General features: G+C 41.9%; 3 protein-coding genes across 3 annotated transcripts in view; all 3 read right to left on the minus strand.

The window, feature by feature from the left end:
- Nucleotides 1–22,893, minus strand: part of LOC134210701 (uncharacterized) — a 52,603-nt gene that overhangs the window by 16,138 nt on the left and 13,572 nt on the right. The gene's annotated exons all lie outside the window — the stretch shown is intronic.
- Nucleotides 11,281–13,006, minus strand: LOC134214988 (uncharacterized). Its single transcript, XM_062694256.1, has 4 exons — nt 12,285–13,006; nt 12,133–12,224; nt 11,868–12,045; nt 11,281–11,783 (listed from the first exon to the last, which is right to left on the minus strand). Exons 1-4 carry the CDS (start codon nt 12,424–12,426, stop codon nt 11,716–11,718), a joined length of 480 nt encoding a protein of 159 aa, XP_062550240.1. The 5' UTR covers nt 12,427–13,006; the 3' UTR covers nt 11,281–11,715.
- On the minus strand, nt 17,033–17,901 carry LOC134214989 (uncharacterized). The gene is made up of 3 exons (XM_062694257.1): nt 17,696–17,901; nt 17,546–17,637; nt 17,033–17,488 (listed from the first exon to the last, which is right to left on the minus strand). Exons 1-3 carry the CDS (start codon nt 17,832–17,834, stop codon nt 17,297–17,299), a joined length of 423 nt encoding a protein of 140 aa, XP_062550241.1. The 5' UTR covers nt 17,835–17,901; the 3' UTR covers nt 17,033–17,296.

Consider the following 22,893-nt stretch of genomic DNA (forward strand, 5'->3'; position numbering starts at 1 on the left):
CGTCAAAGATATACTGTAGCAAGGGCAGAAGAGATACGAATTGACCGCTCGAAGAGGATTAAATTAATTTTCAGTGCTTGAAGTCTCCAGTTAACCTTGCCAGCGAACGCGATATCGATTTTCGGCCCGATCTACGATGTTTTCGGGTGCGAAACATTCTTGACACCTTAGGAATAGTGTAGCCGTGTAGGGAAGATCAACTCAGTATTCCTTCTAGATGGTTTCACCAACCTAAAACAGAATATCGAACCATTTTAACGTGCAGGTGCAAAATTTACTAAAATAGCTACATTTTCCAAGAATCAACTCAAAGTAACTAGGTTTTTGTGGCATTCTAACGCATTTTGAATATGTTTTAGGGCTTCGTAACAGTACGGTGTGCGACGTCTGGTCAATCGTCTAGACCAGCGGTTCTCAACATTTTTCATGAGAGATACCGCTTCGAACTTTTGCATTAACTGAGGTACCCCCTTGAAAAGAGGCTTCCAAGCCTCTTGAAAGGAAGTTTCCTGCCCTTTCAATCGGAACCTCCCAAACCTCTTGGAAAGAGCCTTTCGAGCTTTTTGCAAAAAAAGCTTTTGACCGCTTGAAAGAAGGCTCCCTTTTGAAAGGAGGCGTCCAGGCCACGTAAAACGAGGCTTCAAGACCATTTGAAAACTTCCGAGCCTTTTGGAAAAAGGCTTCCGGGCCCCTAGAAAGGAATTTGGAATTGAATGAAGACTTCCAGGCTTCTTGAAAAAAGGTTTCCGAGCCTCTTGAAAGGAGGCTTCCGGGTCTCTTGAAAGGAGGCTTCCGGGCCTCTTGAAAGGAGGCTTCCGGGCCTCTTGAGATGAGGCTTCCGGGCCTCTTGAAAGGAGGCTTCCGGACCTCTTGAAAGGAGGCTTCCGGACCTCTTGAAAGGTGGATTTCCGAGCCTCTTGAAAGGTGGATTTCCGAGCCTCTTGAAAGGTGGATTTCCGAGCCTCTTGAAGGGAAATTTCTAAGCCTTTCGAAGGAAGCCTTCCGAGCATCTTGAAACGAGGCTTTCGGATCTCTTGAAAGAAGGCTTCCGGGCCTCTTGAAAGGAGGCTTCCGGGCCTCTTGAAAGGAGGCTTCCGGGCCTCTTGAAAGGAGGCTTCCGAACCTCTTGAAAGGAGGATTCCGGACCTCATGAAAGGTGGAGTTCCGAGCCTCTTGAAGGGAAGTTTCCAAGCCTTTCGAAGGAAGCCTTCCGAGCATCTTGAAACGAGGCTTTCGGATCTCTTGAAAGAAGGCTTCCGGGCCTCTTGAAAGGAGGCTTCCGGGCCTCTTGAAAAGAGGCTTCCGGGCCTCTTGAAAGGAGGCTTCCGGGCCTCTTGAAAGGAGGCTTCCGGGCCTCTTGAAAGGAGGCTTCCGGGCCTCTTGAAAGGAGGCTTTCAGGGCCTCTTGAAAGGAGGCTTCCGGGCCTTTTGAAAGGAGGCTTCCGGGCCTCTTGAAAGGAGGCTTCCGGGCCTCTTGAAAGGAGGCCTGGCCTCTTGAAAGGAGGCTTCCAGGGCCTCTTGAAAGGGGGCTTCGGGCCTCTTGAAAGGAGGCTTCCGGGCCTCCGGAAAGGAGGCTTCCGGGCCTCTTGAAAGGAGGCTTCCGGGCCTCTTGAAAGGAGGCTTCCGGGCCTCTTGAAAGGAGGCTTCAGGCCTCTTGAAAGGAGGCTTCTGGGCCTCTTGAAAGGAGGCTTCCGGGCCTCTTGAAAGGAGGCTTCCGGGCCTCTTGAAAGGAGGCTTCGGGCCTCTTGAAAGGAGGCTTCTGGGCCTCTTGAAAGGAGGCTTCTGGGCCCTCTGAAAGGAGGCTTCCAGGCCTCTTGAAAGGAGGCTTCCGGGCCTCTTGAAAGGAGGCTTCCAGGCCTCTTGAAAGGAGGCTTTCGGGCCTCTTGAAGGAGGCTTCGGGCCCTCTTGAAAGGAGGCTTCCGGGCCTCTTGAGAGGAGGCTTCCGGGCCTCTTGAAAAGAGGCTTCCAGGCCCCCTGAAAGAAGGCTTCCGGGCCCTTGAAAGGAGGCTTCCGGGCCTCCTGAAAGGAAGCTTCCGGGCCTCTTGGCAGGAGGCTTCCAGGCCTCTTGAAAGGAAGTTTCCGGGCCGCTTGAAAGGAAGTTTCCGGGCCGCTTGAAAGGAAGCTTCCGGGCCTCTTGAAAGAGGCTTTCGAGCCTTACGAAAGGAGGTTTCCGGGCATTTTAAAGGAGGTTTTCGGGCCTCTTGAAAGGAGGCTTCCAGGCCACTTGAAAGGAGGCTTCCAGGCCACTTGAAAGGAGGCTTCCCTGGCTCTTGAAAGGAGGCTTCCCGGACCTTTGAAAGGAGGCCTGCGGGCTCTTGAAAGGAGGCTTCCCGGCCTCTTGAAAGAGGCTTCCGGGCCTCTTGAAAGGAGGCTTCCGGGCCTCTTGAAAGGAGGCTTCCGGGCCACTTGAAAGGAGGCTTCGGGCCTCTTGAAAGGAGGCTTCCGGGCCTCTTGAAAGGAGGCTTCCGGGCCTCTTGAAAGGAGGCTTCCGGGCCTCTTGAAAGGAGGCTTCAGGGCCTCTTTCAATCGGAACCTCCCAAACCACTTGGAAAGAGCCTTTGGAGCTTTTGCCAAAAAGGCTTTTGACCTCTTGAAAGAAGTCTCTCTTTTGAAAGGAGGCGGCCAGGCCACGTAAAACGAGGCTTCAGGGCGACTTGAAAGGAGGCTTCCAGGCCTTTTCGAAAAAAAAACTTCCGGGCCCATAGAAAGGAGATTTCCGAGCCTCTTGACGGGAAGTTTCCAAGCCTTTCGAAGGAAGCCTTCCGAGCATCTTGAAACGAGGCTTTCGGATCTCTTGAAAGAAGGCTTCCGGGCCTCTTGAAAGGAGGCTTCCGGGCATCTTGAAAGGAGGATTCCGGGCTTTTTGAAAGAAGGCTTGCGGACCTTTTGAAAGGAAGCTTCCGGGCCTCTTGAAAAAAAGCTTCCGGGCCTCTTGAAAGAATTAGACTCTCAGAAGTTGGCTATGAGCCTCTTAACCTTTACTGTACCCAGAGATGGCAATTTCACCCCCGTGATACACTAGCGCGTAAGTTTTGTGCATACACTGTGTATTCAATCATCATCAAGCCACACAGCAAGCAAGATACTCTTTCATTAGGTGCGAAATAAACAGTTTGCAAGAGTGTGTTTGTGTTGTTTTGACTGGGTGCGAGAGATCTCTCTCTCTCTCTCTCTACACAAAGTCCACTCCGATGAGTACTCGTTCAGATTCACTCAAGTGAGCTCACTCTTTTCGTACACGGCAGTGTATACACTTGCGTTCCGCGCGGCGGCGATAATTTTGTTTGATTCGACGGTACCTACACGATTGCGGGTTTTGAAAATGTCCGAAAAACGAAAACGGGTTGATGTGTTGGAGGAATTGTTTATGGAAATGGAAATGATGGAAATGAAATCTCGGTATCGTTGTGCACGTTGTGTGGTGATAGCGGCAAGCCGTTGAAGTGCGCGACATCGTATAATTTGGCTCGGCATGTAACGGCGAAGCATCGGGAAGTGGCTGAAGAGAAAAAAATGTGTTGCGGACTGTGAAGAGCCAGTAGTGCAAGGTGATGATCCAGGAAAGCCGCAGAAAATGTCCCTGTATATGGACAAAAACATATACATTTCTTCGATAGTACAGTGGTTAACTGAGTGCAACGTGCCAAAATTTTTTTCTCCAAACAATGTGTAAGCAACATTTTGCAGCCACTTGAAAAAGCTCTGAAGATAAGTGGCGCATATCACTGAGTTAATGCAAGGAAAATTGATTTGCATCAAAGCAGATCTAGCATCTCGAAAAGGTCGATCAATATTGAGTATTAACGCGCAGTTTGCTTCTCGTGGTGAAATAGTTGTGGTGACATTGGCAATGGTCGAACGGTTCGAGAAAAATACGGTCGAGAACATTTTTATGGAAGTCACAAAAGTCATTGAGAAGTATAAGATGGATTACAAGAACATATACTCGATTACTACTGACAATGGCAGTAACTTTATGAAAGCTGCTAAGCTTTTACAGAAAGCCCAGATGCTTGCTCTTAACGAGCTCGAGACCTGCGACTTAACAGAAGAAGAGAAAGCACTGATCAACAACGACGAGAATGAACCCGGTGATTGCGAGCCGGAATGCGACATTACTGAAAGGTAAACCTTTACGAATTCCTCGAAAAATAATATTAAAAAAAAATCATTTCAAAATTTGAAGATTTTAAATTTTGAAATTCTAAACTTCAAACTATTCCATTTTACAAATTAAAAAAGCCAACATATCTGAATTTCTATAACGTGTTATTTCAGAATTGCGTAAAGTGGATTATGTGCCGATTTGTGGCATTATTAATTAAAACAAGTTTTTTTTGTGAAACTGCTGCAATGCATTCAAATGTCCCAAATAGTTATAAATTGAAGGAAAAAGTTAATATATACACCTAAAGTGCAAATTTGACCTTCTTACATGTTTTTCTCTCTTTATAATGCGCGAGAAAGGCCACAATAGCGCTAGGTGGTCTAATCTGGGTTTTATCTTATAATTTGGTGAAAAGCTTAGGTTACCACCAATAGGTATTCTCTCCTAGTTTTGAATTTCCTATTTTTTAATTTTCAAATTCACATATTTCTAAATTACTAAACACCTATAACACAGTAATTCAGTGCTGGAAATAAATCGCCTGCTTTGAGCATGCTTACAGTGGCACACTAGGAGTGAACTTTCTGAAATCAGTATGGCGAAAGGCACCTAAGGTTCGATTTCTCAAAGTTAAGCACCTTAATCGAAAACATATTTGGTAGGCGTAGTAGCGGACACAATCCTTCATAACCGGTACCAAATAGTTTTTCATGAAAAGTTCATAATGTTGAGAAAACCCGCGTTAGATGTCTTTCGCTATACAAATTTCTGGCGGTTAACTCATGATGGCTATTTTCGCATATACGATAGCGCCTGGATGTGGAAGCAGCGGGTAGAAAATCAGCCACTGCCAATAATTCATTGATAATTTTTTTTCCAAATCCTGATTTTCCATGGATATGCAGGATGTATGTACTATGTATGAATGAAGAAAATCCATCCAGCCGTTTTCGAGTTATGCGAATACGAACACAGACCATTTCATTTATATATACATTGAGCGAAATAAAAATAGCACCACCATGTTTTTTACTAATATTTTCTTAAATTATGTTCAGATGATGGTGATTTCAGTTCAGAATGCAAGTAAATTCTGATTCACAACTTTTCAGTATATGAATGACTAGCTTTATGTACCCGGCCTTGCTCGGAAATGCCAGTTTGGTTTGCAGAAAATGATACAACCAATTGGTCAACAGGGTAATTGTGTTTATTTATTGATACTTTATCATTTGATTAAAAGAAGGCTTTTGGAAACATTGACTGATCTTGAAGAAAGGATCAATTCCATAATCGCCTTATTTCGGGCAAACGTATATTTCTAACCAAACAATGGCAGTTACTTTATAAAAGCTGCTAAGCTTAAAGCGCATCCCTAACCATCCTATCAGTGTCTTCTTAAGATACATAATATCTGTTCCAAATTTGGTTGAAATCAGCCTAGGGTTTCAGAAGACACATTGAGTTGATCAATGACTAAGCAATACCCCTCCCGCTTTAAAAAAACGCATCCCTAACCATCCTTTCGGTGTCTCCTTAGGATAAAGAATATCTGAAATCGGCCAAGGGGTGCAGAAGATACACTGAGTTGTTGGATAACTTAGCAATACACCTCCCCCTTTTCCAAAGAGCATTCTTCGTCTCCTTAAAATGAAGAATGTGTGTTCCAAATTTGGTTGAAATCGGTTAATGGGTTCAGAAGTTATATATATATATATATATACATAGATTAGAAAATGGACAACATTATTACCACCAAGAATTTTTGCTATTTTATGCTTGCTATAAAGGAAACAAACAAACAAAAATCAGCAAAAAATTCAAAAAATTAATAAAATTTGTGTATAGAAGTTTTTTAAGGGTTAACGATAGCCCTTAGCGACGTCAATCGTCTAGACGCATGTGCTAGAGAAAACTTTTCTTGTTCGAAAAATTCTCCACTGGTCCACTGGGTGTTATGTGTCCTGCCCGTTGTCTTATGTTGTCTCTCTTGTTGTTAAAAAAGAGTTCTAAAATGTTCTTTCACATAATATGTTGTTCACATGTTGCATAGAAACAGTTCTCATTGAAAAAAAATTGACCACCCGTTTGTATGAGAATTTCCCATAGTTTAATGGTACATGTTTTATAACATCCTCTGTTATAAAAAATGCTGCTTTGTGTGCTTCTGAACTTGTGCTACACTACCGATCGTGTTTTCAAACAAAACATGTCCCACAGCAAATAATTTTTAAAATTCAACGACGTGTAAAATTGCAGCTTATCCCATCAAACGAATTAACATTAGATATTCAATTAAATTTGACTGAACTTTACAAGCAAGCACAGTTTAAATTTATTTCGATTTAAAAGAATAGTGAGATCGATTGAATGTTACGTTTATTTGCATGCTCCAAATATGTGCATGAAAATACATTTAAAATCACAACATATTTTTATCTGTGCATAGATTTTGTAATTTCTTATATTGTTGACCAAAATTAAAAAGTTGTTTTACTGCTATTAGTATCATTAGTTGTGAATAGAATAATCAAAGGGGGAAAAAATCTTTCCATTGCTCTACAGGCAATCAGAAACCGAAACAAAAGACAAAGAAGCTGAATGTGAAATGCTGGATTTCTCATATGAATCAACTCAGGACTACGATCAACCCCCAGAAAACGATCTACCTCTTATTGAGCAGCCGAATTTAACAGGAGTTCGGTGCGCAGCACATGATATCCAGTTATCTGTTTATGATGTGTTTAAACAGAGAACTGTTTCAAACTTTCTAGCAAAAGTCAGGAATCTGGTGAAAAAGTTACGGTGTCAACCGTATGTTAATACTTTCAAGAGAAATGACGGTAAGAACATGCCAATGTTAGACGGTGAAACGCGTTGGGGATCATCACATTTAATGGTTAACCGTATCCACGAGCAGAAGTGTACTATTCAAGAGCTCCTTCCAGCTGATCTTCAAAAAGTGTACAATGAAAAATTTTGGAGTACGGCAGAACGTTTTGTACGATCCACTCTTCCGTTATACATCCTTACCAAAAGGATTCAAGAGGAATCCCTGACTTGCGGTACAATGTATTTGTACTGGAAAGAGTGCTGTCTCGAGTTGGCGGAAATCAACGATCCTTTAGCCAAGCAACTGCTGACAGCATTGCAAAACGGCAGGGAATGTGGTTCGACAATCCAGCATTTATCGCAGCGTTATACGTCGATCCACGTCTACACGAATTTGATCCTCCTGTGTTGCTACCCGAACAGAAGGAAATAGCTGTTGTAAGTCTAATTTACTATTAAAATTAAAATTGAAAATCATTTGCGATAAATATAAGTAATAGAAATAACGAACCAAAGAAAACATTCACATTAATTTTACATCGACTTGACATTTCGTTCGTTACAGCGCCATCTGATGAGTACCTGGAAATCCCTGCGTACTTTAAGGTGAAGGTGGGTTGAGTACCAAAAAAAAGCTTTGAAAGTATTGGTACATTAAAAACTGTCATATACTGTAGTAGTATTGGTGTCGTATTTAAAAAAAACCAAGAATATTAGTAGGGTGGTTCAAAACGACCCAGCACCACCACGTTCACTCGATTCCGTCCCATGCTCCGAGTGTCCTCCAAAAACCGATTTGAACAAAAACTGGTTGAGCACACGCCGGTTCAAGTTTATATGAAAACTAGTATGGGAAACTGAACCTTTATTACGCTGGCTAAAATGCCTCCCCTCCACACGCTGGCGAAAAGAGAACCCGCATAGCTGAAAGCAACATTCCAGAGACTTCACTGAACGAAAACCGCATCGCAGGAAAGATCCATTGATTTCGTAACACAAAAATAGCATTTTACTCACCCCATGTCACACTTTTTGTTGAAGCATCTGCCCCTAGTGCGATAGGTGTAGACTAGATCTAGACTAGAAGTATCTCTGCCCCTGATGCGATAGATATCACTGACAAATTCTGGAGGTACATATTTTGATGAATTGCACGTTTCACTGATGCCAATTCTGAGAAGCTTCCAAATATCATACTAAAAGCATTCGCAACCTCAATTAAAATCGACTCTCAACTATTGGAACGACAATTCAATATATTCGGATTGTCCTTATGGAGTTAGAGCTCTTGAATATTTCTCTTCCAGTCATATAAGGTCTCCCCCTCGCCATCACTTAATGACGGCAGATGCCAGAATCAGAATAATGTTAACTCAAGCTCGCCATATCAACTGTCATACTAACCTGGAAACGACCTGTGCACGGTAAGCTTCTATTCAAACCAGCCCAAGCCATCGGATGACACCCAAATTATAAATCATATTCGACTAAGCGTGGCAGAGCAAAATTATTTTTTTAGAACCACCCTAGTTATTATTGTTTGCTGCTGCCGGTGCCAAATTGTTGACATTTCGCTCCGCGATCAGTTTTTAATCGTTTTCGGGCAAAATGGCAGTTTATATTAAGTTTTTCGGTTTAAAACAAGTGACTGATTTCAGAAAAGTGATGTTTAATTTGCATTCCATCAACATTTCAAATGGGCTGCTCATGGCCGCCTGAAGAAGTGAGCAAAAACTTGATTTTTTTTCAGTGCCCTTGCTGAGAAGAAGTGAAGTGCAGTGATAAACCCACCAAATCGCGAACGGCTAATAAATTTGGCATGAAACTGCTCATTTGGAGATATTGATTCAGGACGAAGCCATAGGACTCTTTGGATAAACCGTATCATTTCATTATCACGGGAAGTGAATAAATATGCTGTGAACAGGTTAGTAATTTTAGAATGATGAAACTTTTGTTCCGAAGCTGTTCGATGAATTCGAATGTTGTGGTGGGAGAGGAGGTGCTTGGGAGTGTGTGGGGTTGACCCGTAGAAGTTCCGGTGCCATATTGACTGCCATCGTGGTACTCTTCCAACTATGTCCTTAAAAGGAAGTTCTAAAATGCCGGAGGATACTTCACCCTCCACAACTCCGTCCACGAGTACCGGTTGTTTCTCGAGAGTATCAAAACTGCTCACAACGAATCGTGATTACGTGTCTTCAGATACTGGAGACATGGAGAAGCGTATTCGAAAACTTCCTCTGGAGCTATCGGCGTCCTTAGATACTGATGTCATTCAATATTGGGAATCCAGGAAACGAACTGACAAGGAATTGGCGGATATTGCTCTGGCCGTTTTACAGCTTCCATGTACGCAGGTGTCTGTAGAACGAACCTTCAATGGACTTGGTCAAATACTAACCAAAACACGCCTGAAACTGGGATCAGATTCATTGTCAACAATTCTTTTTGTTAAAGCAAACGCAAACATGTTTGCCGAACTGTATTTTCAATATGATTTATAAATGAAGTATGCTTATTTGGTAAAAGTAGGTAAGAAAAAGTGAACTCGATTACCCATCTGGCACTGTCTTGGATTAGTTATAAAGTTTTTTTTCATATCCTGTTCAAGTAGATATCATTTCCACTGAAGAATTTGTTCATTAAAATAATGGAAATTAAATGAAATAAAAAGCAGTCATGTAAAAAATAAACGAATTCTTTTCAATTGCGCATGCCAATCAATTGTGAGAATGGGTCATCGATCTCGCGGAAAGCCTGGAGGTCGAAAACAAAATCGATAGAAAAAACCTCTTATAATTTAGTTTTAATGCCGCCAAATGCATTCAATCTTTTCTACAGAGTATTTTAGGTAGTTGAAACAGTGACCCATTCACATCCCCGTTTGACCCATTGTCACCCCGATGGCGGTACTGACCCTGAGTACATTCTTTATTCCAAAATTTTAGACTTCGCATAACTTCTTGTCTAACGAAACAATATAAAACGTGCTCTAATTTACGAATTCTAGTACCGCGTCACACTGCTTTTTACGCAGTTTGTTTTGCTTGTTTCTAGTCTTAAGCTGTCTTAAGATTTGACGAAGCCTTGGATGAAACAAATCTATACAAACAAAGGAAGAAAAAGCAGCTGTTTATCAATAGGTTGAGGAAATTGAGGTGGACCGAGAAATTGATGAAATACATCCGCGTAAGAAGCGAACCCGCTGTATAGTGTATAAATGCATTAAAATCACTATCGTGATAGTCGCCGCAGACCTGAAGTTGCTTTCCGTAAACTTTATCCGAAACGTGTGTGAATTCAGCATAGTAGTGATTAGACATTAGGCGACACATGGTTCGAATGAAATCACGTCCCACGTTCAAACCTTTGAACCATGGTCTCTTCGATATCTGCTGGAGAATAGAATGCAGTCATCTACCCTTATCTCCATTTTTCCATTTTCGCTGCCAACTGATCAAAGTCATTTATGCAATAATAACAAGATATTTCAGATATATTTCCATGTATCAAATATTTGGAATATGAGTCTGTTCGGGATTTGAATCAAAACGGTACCCCGTCTAAAGGCGGCCTTGGGCGTTAGAGGGTCAACCGTAGTAGGCCATTATTCGTTTTCGCGGTTATCAATATCAGCGTCGTCATGGAAGGCAGCAGCGATCAAGCGGACGTATCCTAAAATTGATTATTTAAAATTTGGATTTAGAGTGTGGTTATTCTACCGATTTCAGTCATGACTCCTATTTTGGCCAATGTTGCGAATACCGAAGATGCATAGATTAAACCATGTTGAGGGTTTTGTTAGCTCTAATGGGTGATATATCCGTTTGGCTTCTACCTACGATGTTGTAATGGATTGATTGTTTAAGAAAAATATATATACCGTGCAAATTCAAATTTCGGACGCACACTAACTTCGGACACTCGAAGTTATATGGGAGCTTTCTTGAAATATTCCACAGGAAATGTGTCAACCAGTTCGTCCAAAAGACTGCATGTTTAAATGCAATTTTATAATATTTAGAGCACAGCTAGCCATATTGTTTTGAAGCAACTGTTTACTTGAACGAGAAACAGAATAGTTGAGCAAGAAAAATCAATATTTGCGCCTTTAGTTTCAATTAAAATCGCTGTCCGAAGTTCGAGTGCAACGTGACCGGAGTATGAATTATTACGCGCGTTTGTCCGAAGTTTGATTTCAAGAGATGCCGATTAATTACATTTCTAGTGGATTTTGCAGGATGATAAAGAGTAATTTGCACGGTATCTATCAGGGACACTGGTTCAGGGTACGTATTTTCAGTTCTAAATAAATAATGAAGAGATTTAAACATAACATCGGAAGAATAATTTTTTATTGCAATTGCATATTTTTTTCAATAACACAATTTGCATACAATAACAACGCACTAACATTAAATCAAGTTTAAATCTCACAAATTTAGCACAATCAACAGTCTAATTTATATACTACAAATCCATACTAGCATTTTTGTTAAATATGGTTTATCTATTGATATGAGATGTAATCATTTAAAGCTCAGCCAAGTTATGAGTGAATGGGAAAATGAACAAAAATGTTTCACTTAGGGATCACAACCATTGAAATCACATTCCGAAAGTGCCTTCTAAGTTAATTCACTTGTATTGTCTATTAATGGAAATCACCTTCGTGGGTTGTTCCGAGGAATGTAAATCAGTCTTAATTGGTGTGCTATTATAGGCTTAACATGGCAACATTGCTGGTTGTCAACCGGTTCGGTGATTCGTGTCCTAATGCAGCCTTTGCAGCGAATATTTTTGAACTCCATCTAAAATCCACAGCTCCACACCGGAGAATGCTGTGTGTCATCATTTTGTAATCAAATAAGAGCATAATTAGATTATTTTTTTTTTTTTTCAAGGTATTGTCTAATCTGCCTCACCTGTTGTCATAAGCAAAAGAATGGTGGCGATGGTGCGAAATTCTTCTACCGCTGGAGATACCTCTTGGGTTATTTCCGCGATCGCCAGTGCGACACTCTCGTAGGTCCAGCGAATCGTTAGAAGCAAACTGCGCACCAGCATGAACGATCGACTAATATTAATGTAACCGGGTTCACCCTGTTCGGTAGAATACAAGAATACTTACTCGAAGAAACAACTGTGCCGGGCCTGTGGCGTGGCTTATTAAACACTGTTTGTACGTACCTCTTCGATCCCCAATTTCACAAATATGGCAAACGTGGCCGATAGGAGGCACATGATCATGCTGCTCAACGATATCAACAGGTGCTCGAATCCTATTACGATAAAACACGATCAATATAAACATTCTATTTGGTTTCTCAAATAAAACCTACCACTTTCACAGAAGTATTGAACGCACAAAGTTTTGGGTTCGAGTATTTTCTTGAAGAAATAGATTGCCCCCATCACCGAACAGATGAAGCAAAACACGGCGTAGATGTAGCCGATGCGGCGAAATGAGCTCACGTTCATCATTTATTACTACTGACCTTCTGCCGGTCGCGGCTCGTCTGCTAGTTGGTTGGGATGACACTGAACCGAGCGATCGAATGCAGCGACTGCAAGCTGCCGGTCGGCGATGCACCGCGGTGGATGAACTGCGCGAGAGCTGCTGGATAAATGCCACCCGTGTATGAACACCGCGCGCGCACTACAAGCATTCAGCTTTGCCGGGGGAGAGATTTGAATTTAATTGCACACACTGCGGGGAATACCGTAATCTTGGGGGAGGTGATTAACATTGCGGTTTTTCATCCCACGGATTGGAATTACGTTGGATTAGGGATTTCTGTTCGAATATTGGAATGCGTTGATGGAGTCTCGCGTTGTTCTGAAGGAGCAAAAGTCTTTGTCCATAATATTGCGCAATATTGTTGAAAGTGGTTGTTTGCAATTATCAATCATTGTGTAATAAAACTAATCACTTCTGTTGGTAAGCTATGGTGTTGCACCGACTTACTGGGTAACTCGTTTGAAGAACTTTTCTATGACGTACGGTGAAAAAGGCAAAATATATTTAACAATCTGTGCAGTGCTGTAGTTGTGAACTAAAAGCTAGTTAGTCGGCAAAAATTGGGGGCGTTACCACACATAGGCAATAGAGGTGGCGCACACTAAAAAATAACTCAAATACAGGAAAAATTGAAAATGGTTTTCGGACTCCGCAGAAAGTGAGAACGTCATAAAGCGCCATGACCAAAATGAAATCTTCAACCTTCTTCTTCTTCTTATTGGCATTACAACCCCACACTGGGACAGAGCCGCCTCGCAGCTTAGTGTTCATTAAGCACTTCCACAGTTATTAACTATATCATGATGTATATAATGAGGCTAACACGATGATGCTTTTATGCCCAGGGAAGTCCAAACAATTTTCAATCCGAAAATTGCCTAGACCGGCATCGGGAATCGAACCCAGCCACCCTCAGCATGGTCTTGCTTTGTAGCCGCGCGTCTTGCTTACCGCACGACTAAGGAGGGCCCATAAATCTTCAACTACAAATCATAAATAAAGACCCAGGTACAGTGAAGTCCTGATTATGGCATTCTGGCCGCGTGTGCTAACGACAAGATATCGCAGTAATAGTAATTGGATTTTTGCAATATTGTGAAAGCAAAGGCTGGCAGTCGGCATTCTACTCTCTTTAGTAGAGCCGGGTGACCCCTGACTTGAACATCAGCAAGTGGGCTAATGACTAGCTTGTCTTCCGCCCGTCCGTGGCGAGAGCCTTGCAACACCGCTGTCTAATCCTGGCATCAAAGCTTTTTTGCTGCTGGAGTGCAGGAGTAGATGCCGTTTCCCTGACTTGCTGATCTGGCTCCTGAACATGTGGGTGTAAAACCAATGCATAAGACACCTTGCATACCGATAGGCATGCAAAGATTATTATGTCAGGATCTTTGGAGGGCGAGCTACTCCAGTAAGATTCGACGACAGCCACATGGGGGCCCTAACAATAATTAGTGATTCAAAGGAAATTAATTCTACCTAACGATAATGAGTGATTCAAAAATTAATAATTAATTAATAGCCCCAATATAGATAGCCCCAATAATAGAGTTTCCCCAGCAGTGATGAGTATAAGCCCTATAAAAGCACGCTCGGCAAGTGACTACCTGGATGTGGGTGGAGAATGCCGAGCATCTCGATAATATATCATCGAGTTTGCGAGAGTGCAATGCAGAACATCAATAAAGAACTGAAACAAGACACCTTCGGATGCTTCGCCCGAGTCGCAAGACAAAGAACAGGACGCATTTATCTGAAGGGTGGTGGGAAGAGAGAAAGGCCGACAAAAAAGGGTGACCAAACTTATGCTTTCTACTTCCCTAGGAAGGAAGCGACTATAGCCCAAAAAGGCGATTCGATTTCAGGCCCTCATTGGCCGAGCCCATTGAAACAGCTAAAGGGCAACAATCCGGCAGAAGCACGCTCAGAGCAAGCCAAACGACGATGCGATACCATAAAGGGTAAGCAATGTCTGGACCGGAACAGAATGGGATTTCTTTTATTGGGATTCTTAACCACTGCGACCATTAAGTTGATCTATTGTGGTAAACAGATTGGGATACGTAGGGCGTCGACCCAAGAAGGCCCAAAAACGCGAAAGGGGCCTACCAGACGCAAGTCGCCGGGCCAGAAGAGGGTACCAGCCATGGGCACGTGGGACCGAAAATCCATGGCAGCTGGTCAGTAGGGCAAAGCGGAAGTCGAGCGTATCTCAACCTGCAATGAAAGCAAAGAGATAAAAGACAGAGGCCTTGTTGGGTGAAAACAGATAAGGAAAAAGTGCACACCGAAGATGCCTTGAATCGATGCGGAGCGGCAGAAAAGGCTTTCAGGTGCTAGGGTCACGGGACGTGCCGAAGCGTCAGACGCACCAAGACCGGTGAAATGATGTTGATTCTGAAACGCGGAGTGCAAGCTGGTGGGACGAACTATAGGAAGTTGGCCCAAGAGATCTTGGGGTGACGACGTCAATGTGAAGGTCGTTAGGGGGCGGAAAGTGACCACTCCAGTTCAAGTAACTGGACGAGGGTTACGAACGCGGATGACGTCGTCTCTGCCATCAAGAAACAGTGCGGCACAGATGTTGAGAAGACGCCTCTATGCCGCCTAAGAGGCCGGTACCTTTAGCACGCAGGTAGCCTACCTTAGATCACTCACGAAAAGCCAAAAAAGTCTATAGAGAATGGAAGTTGAAGAGAATCCAGCTGGTCAGTATGCCCAGTAAGCGAAACTCCAGCCGCCATCAGTGAACAAAGTGCTATTCGTTAGCTTTAGAGGTCGGGGTACAAGTCCTACGACTGTATGGACCCAGACCGTAGTAACCTGTGTCATCGTGCGATGTGAAGAGGAAGAGCAGAAGGTGCAATGATTGCTACCATGAGAAGGGTGTTCGGAACTCCATAAGGCCCTGGAGCCACCATTTTGGCCTACACGCACCCGAATACTAGAATAGGAACGAAGCCTGACTCATGTCAAAAGACTTGGCCGTAATTTTGGATTTCCAACTAACGTACAAGATGCACATTTCGTACGTTGTAAGCAAGGCTTCCAAAACCCTGGGCTTTATTTTCTTTGTCCAAAGAATTTTCGGACATTTACTGTCTGAAGTATCTGTTTTGCTCACTGGTGCGGTATATACTGGAGTATTGCTGCGCCCCTTTCGGAATCCCAATAAACGGTGCAGAACAAATTGAGTCCATGCAACGACGTTTCCTACGATTTGCTCATGCGTAGACTACCGTGGAGAGATCCATTACGCCTGTCAAGTTATAAAATCTGCTATCGGCTTATCGATCTGGAGCTGCTAAGGAATCGCCGTAACACCGCTTGGCAGGCCGTACTGGTTACCCAGTTGTTTCGCGAAGGCCGAAATAGATTGTTCAACGATATTTTGGAGCAAATTAATATCAACGTACAATAAGAGGGCACTTCCAAAAACTAACGCTATGCTAAAGAAGGCCATTTCGTCCGGACTAATTACAAGTATGAACGGTAGTGTTGAGAGGAGTTACAGCGGTTATTTATTAGGAATTACATCAACAATCTTCGACTTCAACTTGCCTTGTCCAGACGCTTTGCGTCGAAGATTTAAAGATTTTTCTGCATCGCGATCAGGTTATATTTGATGGAACTCAAATTTTTACTGCAGGCACCTCCACTGCTGGTCACGTTTGGACTCAAATTTGCACTTCAGACGCATCAATGCTGTTATTTGATGAAGCACTTGATTCAATATGAACGCCTCGACAGGTCAAGTTTTGGACTCAAATTTTCACTGCAGACGCCTTCATGCTGAGATTTGATAAATACTTGCATATAACGACGCCTCGACAGGTTGCCTTGTTCGAGCTCAAATGGCATGCTACTATAGACGCTTTTTGATGCGCAGATTGGTGATTCAAATATGATTTTTTCAATCAAATTCTGTATATGTTGGAATCATCTATAATTTTAATATTCCTCTTTGTGGATCCACATCATATCCACGGCAACAGAAAGAATAGCTTCGCCATATCGTCTTGCATAAATTAAAGTAATGCTAATGTTACAATATACATGCATTACACTGCTCCTAGCATTTTAAGAAAATTTAAATTATAATTTTGAAAATAAAAATTAACTCCAAGCAAAATATAAAGCTTGTTAGTCGCCGACTAACCCCGACCCCCCGCAACTACAGCACAGAATCTGTGACACACGTAATACAGTTGATAGTGGAACAAAAGTGTACTAATGACGACCGTGCAATTATATCTAGCACAGTTTTTACTTCAAAGCATTTTGAAAATTACTTCTTCTATTTTCCAATATTTTTTCTCATATTTTTGAATATATAATTTCAAGTTATTTCTAAATTATCCCATGAAACAAAAAGCATTAGAGACAGTACGCGATGGAAATCTTCGGGATGCAGAATTGAAAACTGTTGTAGTGGCTTCGGATGCAATGGAAAAGAAAATATATGCTGGAATGCGTCACGTACACTCGTGCCAATAACGTTATGCCAATGAATAGAATGCTTGCTCCTAAAACGACCTTGAAATCTGTCGTGATGATATTAAAACAAGCACGAAGATATTACACTTTTATTGATGGGATATGCACCAACATCAATCGATGCGGAGCTTACAAATAGAACCCCCTTGGGCTTCCAACACGATTATTTATTAGACCTATTTGATGCACTAGCCTGGATGGTCCGCTCCTGGATGAGTATTCTGGCAACCATAGCCGCAAATATTCCTGCACTCCATCTAGAATCCATAACTCCATGCCAGTGGACGCTGTTTATTAGATACAAATGTTTAGCAAAAATGAATTCTCTACAAAGTCAACTTATGAATTTTGTTTTTTTACCCCAACAACTAACAGAAGAATTAGGCTGCGAAATTGATCATCCACCACAGGCACGGCTTGACCAATTTCTGCAATCGTCAGGGCAACACTTTCATATGTCCAACGAATCGTAAGGAACAAGCTTCGCACCAGCATAAACGTTCGACCGATTTGGATGTAACCGATCTCACACTGTTTAGCGAAATTGCTTAGATTAGTCGATGTTTTACAATATGTGAGTAATCATACCTGATCTAAGCCCAATTTTACAAGCATAGTTATAGAAGCCGATACAAGGCACACAACCACGCCGGTCACAGATACCATCGCATGGTTAAATCCTGTTCAGAAAAAATGCACCATACGTATATTATTCCAAGCAAGTATCAATTTCCTTACCTTTTTCGCAATAATGCTTATCGCAATAGCTGTCGGGCTCGAATATTTTCCGGAAGAAATAAACAGCGCCCAGCATCGAACCGAAAAGGCACAGCACTGCGTAGATATAGCCAATTTGGCGGAACCAGTTCACGTTCATTATTTGAAACCGCGCGGCACCGGCCTGCAATTCTACAACTGATCGTTTGTTTGGGTATGACACCGAACTCGAGAGGACTTACGCCAACTAAGCAAACAAACGGGCACGTGCCGGATGAACACCTGTGTGGAGCTGTTGGCTATACAAATTGGGCTGGCTGCACGCATGACACGTGTATTTACCGGCGACGATTTTGCGATCTGTGGGAAGTACCGTCGTCGGGGGAAGGGATGATTAGCGCACACAGCGTACAGAACGTAAATTTGAATTGTATTTAATATATCTATAGAGAAAAATCGCCTTACACGTTTAACACGTAATTTAATCGATATATCATCTACTTACAACAAGCAATCAATAAGAAAAACTTTTAAAAATAATCTTTGGATGAAGAAGTATGCTACATCTTGAGTAGATTCCCAAACATAATTATTTTTGCCTTGAAATCAATAAACAGATTATGTGCCTGCAAGTTTTTCTCTCGGGATTTATCAAGGATTTGACTCATGGCCTTCCTTAGCCGTGCGGCTACAAAGTAAGACCATGGTGAAGAGTGGGCAAATGAGGCCGTCTAACCAGCTAGCCAATTCCTCGTCTTCTCATATTTTCGACATAATATGGTGCAGTACTTCAAAAAGCTGCTCACTTCCGTGTTTGAGGAGTCGAAGGAGCCAACGAAGGACTCCTCAAGCGGTCTCAGTCTGTTAAACAGGATACCCGATAGGATTTTGTACGCCTAGTTCAGAAGTTGATCCCTCTGAAATTGGCACACTCTAGTCTGAGCCCTTTTTTATACAGTCGACTCTCTACATCTCGTTGTTCTATATCTCGATATCTCTCCCTATGTCGATGGTTTCCTCAGTCCCTTCAATCTACATACATTTAGGCTTTCTACATCTCGATAACCTCACTATCTCGATGTGTTCTGATCATATTTAATTACACTCTCCTTATGTCGATATGTTCAAATTTTCAGGCTACTAGACCATCTTTGGACAATAACAAACATATCAACAACAAGAAATGACATTTGGTTTGTTGTCGTTTTTCATAGCAACGAGCTTTTTTGGATCTAGTACCCATTTCAATTTTCCTTTCATTTCTCGATCTCTCCCTATCTCGATGGTCCCTTCAATATCGAGATGTGGAGATTCGACTGTAGATTGGGCATATGAGGCTATCCAACCAGCCGGCAGCTAGTTCTTCATCCTCCCATGTTTTCTGGATAATGTGGTGGATTGATTGATGCAGCTGCTCACTTCTGTGTTTGAGAAACTCGTCCTCGTCCTTCCCAGCAGCTTTACTGTTTTTCAGCTCGTTAAGAGCCTTCTTAACCTCGTTCAGCGTTGGTGGTTCCACAGCTTGACTGTCGCCGACTATGTCCATCCTGCTCCTGAATACACCTTCATTTTCACCGCTCAACAAATCTAGCTCCTTCCACCAGGCTGCCACCATAGTCTGTCTGTCAGCAAATTCCCCTCTCGGTCATTGCACATGGCGGGACTGGCGCAGTTTTATGCCGCGCGCCATTGACAGTTGCGTAAAACCTCCGCATATTGTTGTCCATGTTTTCCTGCGCTTCAGCTAGCACACTTTGCCTTTTTTCTGCGGTGAATTCGTTTCTCTTTGCCCTTGTAACACTGTACCGCTCTCTGTTAAAACGGGTACGAACCACTAACATACGACTCCTAGCAACATTTTTTCGTTCGTCACTCGCTGGCACTCCTCATCAAACCATCCATTTCGTTGGCGTCGCTGTGCAGTGCCTAACACTTCCTGCGCTGTTGTAGTCACAGTTTCGTGGATATTTTCCCACAATCTGTTGAAGTCGCCAGATCCGGTGGCATCTCCTATCCGCTTGTTCAGCTTCTGGTGGTACTGTTCAGCAACTCCGTTAACTGACAAGCGTTGGATATTGAAACGCATCGTTCTGTTGTTTCGTGAATTCGTGACGCTGGAAAGTCGCGCCCGAATTTTTGCAACTACAAGGTAGTGATCCGAGTCAATATTCGGACCTCTGAAGGACCTACATCTCTAACATCCGAGAAATGTCGTCCGTCGATCAGCACGTGGTCTATATGTGAGCAAATGTCTCCACTCGGATGTTGCCAGGTGTGTTTGCGGATATTCTTACGTGCAAAGTAGGTACTGCTTATTGCCATCCCTCTTGCGGCAGCAAAGGTTACAAGTCGCAGACCATTATCGTTGGTAGCGGAATGAAGGTTTTTCGTTCCATTGACAGGGCGAAAGAAACTTTCTCTTCCGATCTGTGCATTTAGAGTTTCCATCCCGGGACATCCCGGGACAAAAAATCCCGGGATTTAGGTAAATTCGGGATTTCCCGATTCCCGGGATATTATTTTGAAATCCGAAAATCCAGGATACCGGGATAAAATTTTTATTTCATTTCCGGTTCATAAACAGTGTAATTTTTCTTCTCACAAAATTATTTGTTTTGGGCGAAACCCACTGATGCACAATCGATATCATCTTTTTATTAAATTAGTAAGAGAGGAACAGACATGAAAATATCGGAGATAGTTAATAGAATACCTTCACAAAAAATATTAGATTCCCCTATACCGCTCAATGATGACCACTGACTGATACTTTTTCCAGCAGCTACAGCTCTCTTTTAATTAAACGACAAGTATCTACAGTATAAGATCAGCTAGATCTATTTGACGCATCTCCCGTCAACAGCACGGTTGTGTATACCAGCTAATTTTCGCCTTGCTAATCTATGTACGGCGCTACCCATGACTTTTGCAAACAATGCATGATCCCGCGATGCCACAAGACTTATGCGCCCGATCCATGGATCCCGGACTGCGTTTACGTTTCTGTAGATAATCCATCGACACTATGTTTAAGATCCGAAATCTTCCTGGACCACGATCTGTTCCAGAGTTGTTAAACGATAAATTATCGTCGTTAATTTAACGCCAACTACAACTAAAAGTACAAATATTCTCAAGTTGGTTTTTGAAAACCTATTTCAGGCTTTGCTTCACCTTCGAATATATATCGGCTTATTCTACGAGTGGAGTGACGTGAGATTGCTCGAATGACGTGAGAAGAGTCGTATAGCCCCATTTGAATAACATGGTCACCTCACGTGAGAATTGCTAAAATCGACTCACCTCACGTCACTCGACTCATAGAATAAGCCCGATAGAATCGCGTATAAATCGTGGATTTAATTGGAATTCGAGAAGATCACCGAATTTACCAATCATTAAATTTCTTACAGAGTATTAGTTTTCCATAGTAAATAATCTGAGAATATTTTTAATGTCTCAACTGTTTGATTTAGTATGATTAACAAAACTTCTATTTTGAAGATGCAAAACACCCAATTAAACGATTATTTTATGACCAACAGTAAGGACGAAATTCCTCACACCAATGGAGTAGGCCTTGACCAGACAAGGCTGTTCGTTTTTTTTTTGCGTCTGTCATTTCGCCAGTTTTTATTTTTGCATTTGAAGCTTTTTAAGTTTTAATATGTGTCCGATAAAATAAAGATTTTAAGACTATCAAAGATATGTGGTGATGTCGCCAACTCCCCTCACGAAGCCACTGAAACACAAGTTCCGGCATCAGCTCGACTCCCATATCCAGCGCAAACTTCGCCAATCAAACAAGGACAATTGACGGTAGCAGCGAGTGGTGACAATTGCAATACAATCAGGCAGCCATTCCTTCAGCAGTCCTTCAGCAGCAGTGAAGAAGCTAGCATTCTCATCACCGACCTGGAATACAAACAAGGCTTCACGTGGCAGCAAACCAAGCTGGCCCCTGGGGATGCGTTTGCTGCTACCATGTCCGCGTACCCCAAATATGCAGAAATCGGTGCATGATAGCAGATTTTGTTGGAGTGAAGACCTCATCTTTTCGCAAAGTCCAATTTAATCCGCAAATTTTTATTTGCCGTGTGCTGCAACTACAAAGTGGAGTTCGTTAAGTATCCTTTATTTTACATTTGTTTTATTTCTATTTTAGTATCTATTTTAGCTTGACTTCACATCTAATTTACTTAAAATTATACTGCTCTGAAGACATCTGCAGAGACCTATTTTCATACAAAATTCTTATCTTGTATCGACACCATTTTGAATTCAGCTTAATTGGTTACTCAATTATGACAAATTCTGCTTAAAATGTGAATTGAGTTCGTATTGTTTTTGGGAATTGCAGGGAACAAAATACGTATCTATACGAGGAAGAAATGTGTTTCAAAATTATTGAAATTGATGAAATTAAAGTACATATGGGTTTGAAATAAAAACATTCGTCTTATATTGCTATGTCTTATACTGCTATTTTTTCAGCATTCAAAATTTTATTTCTCAAACTTTGAATACTTTTTGAATTTGTGCCTTTCAAGATCTTGGCTCAAGATCGGCTTCTATAAAAGGATCGTTTTTGGAGTAAAATGACTGACTTTCTGTACAACTATATTTGTACGCGAAAACAAACAATGAGGGCAGGTTCATTCATCAGTGCTGCCACCCGGAAAAGTTTTGGGAAAAAGTAGAATCATGGAAATATGACATGGCATGATATAGAAAATGAGTTTTAAAATGCCTCTACAACGTTATAACAAAATTTTGGTCAAACAATTTTTAGTTTGTGGGGTTATAAATTTAACAATATTAAGCATTAACTGCTTATTCGAAAAAATATATAAAAATCGATTTCGGAGACGAGCCAGCCTCGGGCTGAAAGACAAAAAAAAAATCGAGATATCATGTCTATTTTGTGTGCTTTTAAAATTCTAACCCTTTAAATCAAGATTTTTTAAAAAACATCTTTAATTTTTATTTTATAACAAAAATATACTTCATTTCCTTCATTTCCATTTCCGGTGTGAAATTTCAATGATTCTACTTTTTCTCTGGATGACAGCTGGCGGTCTTCTCCTCTCCTATGTAGTGCTAATAACTTAGAGAAACAAAATAATTCAACGAACGCATACCCCAATCCTTCTGACCATAAAAACAAGTGACATCTTTCAGATCAATTTGTACACTCAGCGAACTGGACTATCGAAATT

Source organism: Armigeres subalbatus, chromosome 2, assembly GCF_024139115.2.
Source record: "Armigeres subalbatus isolate Guangzhou_Male chromosome 2, GZ_Asu_2, whole genome shotgun sequence".
Taxonomy (NCBI): domain Eukaryota; kingdom Metazoa; phylum Arthropoda; class Insecta; order Diptera; family Culicidae; genus Armigeres; species Armigeres subalbatus.

Excerpts from the sequence above, each read along its gene's own strand:
- LOC134214989 (XM_062694257.1), bottom strand. The coding sequence starts at position 17,834 with ATGAACGTGAACTGGTTCCGCCAAATTGGCTATATCTACGCAGTGCTG. Across the intron at positions 17,638-17,695 it reads TAAGCATTATTGCGAAAAAG|GATTTAACCATGCGATGGTA; the intron begins GTAAGGAAATTG and ends TTTTCTGAACAG. Across the intron at positions 17,489-17,545 it reads TAAAATTGGGCTTAGATCAG|TGTGAGATCGGTTACATCCA; the intron begins GTATGATTACTC and ends TTCGCTAAACAG.
- LOC134214988 (XM_062694256.1), bottom strand. The coding sequence starts at position 12,426 with ATGATGAACGTGAGCTCATTTCGCCGCATCGGCTACATCTACGCCGTG. Across the intron at positions 12,225-12,284 it reads TCAATACTTCTGTGAAAGTG|GATTCGAGCACCTGTTGATA; the intron begins GTAGGTTTTATT and ends TTATCGTAATAG. Across the intron at positions 11,784-11,867 it reads TCTTTTGCTTATGACAACAG|CATTCTCCGGTGTGGAGCTG; the intron begins GTGAGGCAGATT and ends GATGACACACAG.